At 50.1% G+C, this 5,933-nt stretch overlaps 1 protein-coding gene across 1 annotated transcript; it reads right to left on the bottom strand.

Annotated features, from left to right (window-relative positions):
• Positions 1-2,637: 2,637 nt before the first annotated feature.
• Positions 2,638-5,270, bottom strand: LOC136571190 (ciliary microtubule associated protein 1A-like). The gene is made up of 6 exons (XM_066571526.1): positions 5,165-5,270; positions 4,840-5,040; positions 4,510-4,611; positions 4,035-4,156; positions 3,452-3,611; positions 2,638-2,738 (listed from the first exon to the last, which is right to left on the bottom strand). The coding sequence occupies exons 1-6, from the start codon at positions 5,268-5,270 to the stop codon at positions 2,638-2,640; spliced, it is 792 nt and encodes a 263-aa protein (XP_066427623.1).
• Positions 5,271-5,933: the final 663 nt, after the last annotated feature.

The following is a 5,933-nucleotide window of genomic DNA, read 5'->3' as shown; positions in this document are numbered from 1 at the left end:
AGAAAAATTTAAAAAACCTGTACACATGCTGCATGTAAAATGCAAATAGAAATAAACTTGAGAGTTCTCCCAAAACCCTTAAGAAAAAACCTCATGTATTCTATAAAACTCAGAGTATTCATCTACAGATACAAAAATGGGCACGTTCTTGAAAAGAAAATTTGTGCAACGGTCCTGCACAGAATTATATGCTTTCAAGCTTTTTGCCCTTCAGGGGCAGTGCCATTCTCTGAGCTGTAATGCTCTGAGCATGTTCTGCTCACCGTGGCAGCTTTCTGCTCTCCCCTGGTACAGATCATCCTCCCAGCACAGGGGGAGTGCAGCCCCCACAGCTCGCAGCCCCTTCCCACCCAGCAAGAGCCTGAAGGAGAGAGATGGCTTTCAGCAGCTGCCGCGGGTTCTGATAGTGCCACCTCTCGGCTGCTGAAAGCCTGAATGTCTGTGTTGTGGTGTGTTAGTTTCTGAGTCAAATGTTCTGTTAGCTTGTGGTATGTTCAAGTGTTCCCCGAGTTATTACAGTCAGTTTCTCCCCTGTGTTATGCCCTCCTACCCAAGTGTCCCTCAAGGAATCTCCTCCCTCCTGACCAGATTTTTCCCTGTCTGTCAAGACAACCCGGCCCCTTTGGCCCATCCATCAGCCCAAACCCTACCCTTTGTTCCAGACAGTTCCCTGTCCCTCACCCCAAGCTCCAATCCCTGTCCCAACCCTCTCTCCTCCCCTTCTTCTGATTTGTTGTAGCCCTCAAAACCACACCCCGAGGGTCGCTTATTGGTTACTAAATGGTGTCCACCCCCCGTTTTGAAAGATTTTAAAAACCTGTGCACAGGGGTTCTGGGGTTTCTTTTAACTTCTGTTTTTCATTGGGGGTGTTGTCGTAAGTGCTTTCCACCGCCTCTCCAAATGAATTCGCTGCATTTTGCACCACAGAAGAGCCTCCTCTGCATCCTTCACTCAGTTCTCTGGGGGTTTCTACTGCTAGGCAGCTGGCCTAGAGGCTCTGGCTCAGGCAAAACCCTAACCTAGCCAGTTCCCCTCTCTTGCCATTGTCCCTGGAGCATCACCGAGCTAGCCAGGGCTCCAGAGGGCAGTGACAGTGACCCGTGCCCTGGCGTGTCACAGCCCCCAGAGCCACACCTGCCAGGCCACAAGCCCCAGCCCTGGTCCCCACTGCCGGCCTCAGCGGCTGCTGGGCATCCTCACCCTGAGTGCAAAGGCAGAGGCAGGAGCCCCCAGGGCGCTCTGGATCCAGGCTGCAGACACCCTAAAGGCAGCACTGAAAGGGACATGGATGGGGACTGCAGCTGGATCTTCCAGTGCTCGCCACCCCTGACTATTCTCTAAGGGAACCCAAACCTCACCTGCAGCACCTTGAGCTCTGTTATGAATAAGAAGCTTGACTAGGCCAATATTCAAGCAGCAATCGATTTATTATTTAATATGGTAAAGTATGAGCAATACAGCGCTGGGTACAGCGGGGGAAGTGTTCCCTCCAACTGCACACCGATACTTGAGGGTTACAGGTATTTATAGGGGTACTCATCAGCTTTTTTTTCAACAGTTTCTATTTCCAATTTTCACTCATCAGCAATTTTTCTTCCAAATTATTACATCACAATTCTATACACTGTAGTGATTTTAATTTTTCAGGATGTATTTTCAAAGGAGTATCCCCAGATGGTGGCGGTCCAGTTTCCAAAAGAAGAAAGACGAATCCCATCTGGTGGAGTCCAGCTCCCCAGATGTGTCCACCTTTTAATTGCAGAGACTATAAATCTCATAACAGTGATGTCCAGCTTCCCTTGGTCGAAACCATAAATCCTTGAGGTGATGTTCATCTTCCTTTCTCAAGCTGTTTTTCTCTGCTTCCATAAGGCATGAGATAAGCATATTTCCTTTATGTATATTCCAAAGCTATAGTTTCAAGGATACAAGTAATATTCTAAAATTATACTTCAAAAGGTTATTATTGCAGAGCTCTTCATGGATTAAATGCAAGCAAAAAGCAACCTCCTTAACACCTTAATTCCAATGCTCCTAAATCAACCAGGCTTAATTGCAAACAAAAGATAGGTTCAAAGGCCTTTTTCCATGCTTTATTTTCCTCAGTTATTATTAGAATTCACAACTATCCCATTGTCAATGTCCACACATTTCTCATTCACAAATACAGACGTCGCCTGTTTGTACCTGACATGAAACACAGCTTTGTTTCACACATTTCACACATGGCAGATGTGTTTGTGGGCACCCCTTGGGCCCACAGTGAAACACATTTCACACAGGGCAGATGTGTTTGTGGGCACCCCTTGGGCAGATGCCAGCTGTGTGCACTGCAGAGGGGGACACTGAGATGGGCTTTGTCCTTGAGGCCAGCAGGGGCCAGCATGGGCTGAGAGTGTGCAAGGCAGGGCTGGAAAGCTTTCACAGTGCTTTGCCCTGCTTAGGTGAAAGGGTGTTGTTGGAGACGCCAGCGTGGCTCCCGCTGTTACCTCACTGCTCTCCCCTCAGCCTCATGCTGCCATGTTTTGACTGAGGCATAGACGTGAGACACTGAAGCCAGTGGTCTACAGCAAGGCACACCGAACCCCACCCTGCTACAAAGGAGGAGCAGAAGAAATCTCTTCAGGTGTCTGTCTTTAATCGAGATTTGTTTCAGCTATTAAAGAAGCTTTGAAGAGAGAATGTCGGAGTCCAAAACTGAAGGCAGGATCCCGGGCCTTGGTTACTGCCAACTTGTCTTGGTTTAGGGCAAATTTGGAGGAGAATTTCCAAATTAGGGCCCCTCCAGTAAGCAAACCCCCACGGCCCCTCCCCCCAACCGGTTCGGGAAGGATTCCTCAGAGAGAAGTGGAAAGAACCTGTTTATTTAATAGGCACAGCACACCCCAGCACACAAAATGAACAATTCCGGATGACACCGCTCTGAAAAGAGATGACAAATTCAGAAAGTCTCTCTTGGGGGGTGGTCACTCTGTTCTCAGTCCCTCCGGCGCTGGGGTAGCTGCTGCAGGCCACAAGGTGCAGACTCTTGGTGTTTCCCAGGTCCCAGTCCAGAGCAGGTTCGAAATGGTCAGAAAAAGGAAAGGAGAAACGGTCCAGGAAGAAATTTGTACAGTTTAGCTAAACTAGCTAACGAGCAAAGCAAGCAGAAGCAAAGCAAGCAAGAGCGAGAGAGAGCAAAGCGAAAAGCAAGAGCAGAAAAAGCAAAAGCTGCATTTTCTGTGTCCCGCCAGGTTGATAAGAAAACCAAAACAAAACTTTCACTCTTCAGAGCCAGTCTTAAAGGTACAGAACACAATATCCAACATTAACAGAACACATGAATGGAGATACAAGCATCATAAAGTCACCCTAGGACACAACTGGAAGAGGAAATTGGGAAGAAAAGACGTGAAGAGGATGCCTCACTCTCCAGAGATGTCCTCAAGTGAAGCTTGTGAAGCAAAAGACATTGATGGGCTGACTGCCTTATCTTTCCCAGGGTGTATTGCGCTGGAGCTGGAAACGCTCCCTTTCCAGGAAGTTTGGTTTTTAGTCCCATGGGGAACTTGGGAGCCCTGGTTTTGTAGACATCCAGATCCACCTTGTCAAGTGCCGCAGGACCTGGCATCTGCAAGAGAAGCAATGAGGTTGATGGGTACAAGAGGCAGTGTGGATTCTTGCTGGCTGTCCATGAGTACTGTGCTGCTTTAGGTGGCTGGCCAGAGGAGTAGCGTGGGAGGCCTGGAGCCTTGGGAACGAGGGCTCCTTGGGAAGACAGGTAGATTTGCCAGAGGATGAGGGGAGATTCTTGCCGTTAAGGGCAGTGAGCTGTACTGTGTCAAAGCTGCTGGTGTGGAAAAATGGGGGGGTTCAGGTGTGGCTGTTCCTGGTAATAGCAGAGCCAGAGGCCCTGTGGCTTCTTGTGCTTTGCTACAGGTGCAGGGAAGCGTGTGTTATGTGGGGAAAGGGCAGGCACTGGGGCCCTTGTGCCCTGAGCAGAGCAGCTGTGCTTCTGCTGCTGCTGCTGTCAGAGAACAGAAGCTCAGCTCACCTTTGCCACATCTTGAAAACAGCTCTGGTATTGACTCTTCCCCTTCATGGAGTAGCACGGTTCAGCAGGAGTGTATGCTGTGTTGAGTCCCAGAATCCTGGGCAAGCTGTAGGTGCCAGGAGCTGGAAACGGAATAGGAAGACAGTGTAGGTCAGTCCTGTGGGAAAGGGTGCAATGCCTTGGGTGGAAGAGAGTCAGCCTGCCAAGCTGGCTGTGAGGAGCAGGAAGGCTATCCTGCCCCTCATGCCAGTGCCTCTGGCTTTTGTTGCATGTGGTGTGCCTTGGCTGTTTGAAAGCAGAGGTGCCCGCTCTTGTGTGAGATGGGAGAAGTTGGTGCTGTGGGACGGCACAAAGCTTGTTGAGCGCACACTGCCTCTTGCTGCGCAGGCTTTTTGCTAGGCCTGTTGAAGAAGCTGCAGATACTCCCTGCAGGACACGCAGGCTGTAAGAGTGTCTGTTTCCCCAAGTTCCATACCTGGTGTTTGGAAACCTCTTAAACCCTTGGCTTGGGATGCCAGGCTATTGGCCGGTGCGGTACAGAAGACGTGTTTGTTGGCAGGATCTGTGGTGGAGTCACCTGGGACAGAGAAGGAGACAAGAAAAGGGAAGCTGGGAGCCTAAGTGCAAGCCACAGAGGAGAAGTCAGGAGGAGCTGGAGGAGGTGCTCAGTCTTGCTTCTTTTCTGTCTGGAACTCTCTGAAGCCCATTCAGGGCGTGAGCAGAGGGCTTTGTGCCCCAGTGGCACAGTGCAACAGTAAGGCCCGCTTGTCTGGCCTGGATGAAGGACTGCAGAAATGCTACTCACTGGGTCCAGGGGTGACCAAAATCTTACTCTTGGGATGTGCTGTCAAAAGTGCTGATGGAGCCACCTGCTTCCCAGTCTTGGTGATGGATGATTCAAGGAAGTAGCGAGGACCTGGTGAGCAGGTTACTGCGGAGGGAGCATTGCTGCCTGGAAATGAGTGTGCAGGGGCTCTGTCTTTGGTGGGATCATGAGCCCTATGACCTGGGCAGCAAAGCCTGTGAAAGGACATGTGCCTGCAAGTGTGTGGTGAAAGGAGGTTCCTAAGTGGAAGCAAGCGCTGTGCTGTGTCTCCTGCTGCCACTACCTCCCCTGATAGTGGGTTTACCTGTTAACCTAGGGAGCCAGTACTTGGCACCTGGGGTGCTGCATTCTGCAAGGATTGGGCTCCGTCGGGGATCAGGTCTCCAGGTGCCTACCCGGGGTCCCTCCATGCTGGTGGCCAGAGAAACTACAGGAAAAACTGGAGAGCTACCAAAGGGCTTCTCTGACACAGCGCCGGTACAAAGCTTTCCTGTAGCCCAGAGCAGGAAGAAAGCAAACTAGCATCACGAGAGAAAGTGAAGAAAAGTGAAAAGCAACAAGGAGTAGCAGATGGAAGAGAAGGAGGAATGGGGAGAAGCAGCAAGTTAGAAGCAAAGATGCAGCATGAACTCCCTGCTGTGCTCTCCGGCAATGATTGTTTGCCAGGCCAGCAGCAGTGGAGAAGCGCAGCGCTGGCCTGGCTGGGTGGTAGCCTCAATCCTCGTTAACTTGCTGGGAACTGTTGCCCAGAAAAGCTTCCCCACAATTCCCCTGAGCTGTTGCAGTTCTTTTGTTAAACAGCCCAACAGTAGCTCCGGGGTTCTGGAGCAGACATTCTCTGCTTTGGAGTTTGCATTTCATTGCAAAGCGTATCTCTATTTTACTACTCAGTAAAGGGTCAAGTTAGACAGTCAAATCCCTTCATGACAAAATTTACAAAGAAAGAAGCTTTCCCTGAATTCTGGGAACAACTGCTGAGTTTTTAGAAGGTCTTCCAAGGTCTACCAGTCTACATTTTCAAAGGTGTCTTGCTTGTCCCAGCAAACTGAGGAAATGACAGACTCTGCTGCCAC

The sequence above is a fragment of the Molothrus aeneus genome, unplaced genomic scaffold (genome assembly GCF_037042795.1).
Source record: "Molothrus aeneus isolate 106 unplaced genomic scaffold, BPBGC_Maene_1.0 scaffold_98, whole genome shotgun sequence".
Classification (NCBI taxonomy): Eukaryota; Metazoa; Chordata; class Aves; order Passeriformes; family Icteridae; genus Molothrus; species Molothrus aeneus.
This window is presented reverse-complemented; position numbering and strand designations above follow the sequence as displayed.

Coding starts and splice junctions, on each gene's coding strand:
- LOC136571190 (XM_066571526.1), bottom strand. CDS start 5,270: ATGGAGGGACCCCGGGTAGGCACCTGGAGACCTGATCCCCGACGGAGC. Junction 4,157..4,509: donor AAGAGGTTTCCAAACACCAG/GTATGGAACTTG, acceptor TTCCGTTTCCAG/CTCCTGGCACCTACAGCTTG. Junction 2,739..3,451: donor AAGGCAGTCAGCCCATCAAT/GTCTTTTGCTTC, acceptor CCCTAAACCAAG/ACAAGTTGGCAGTAACCAAG.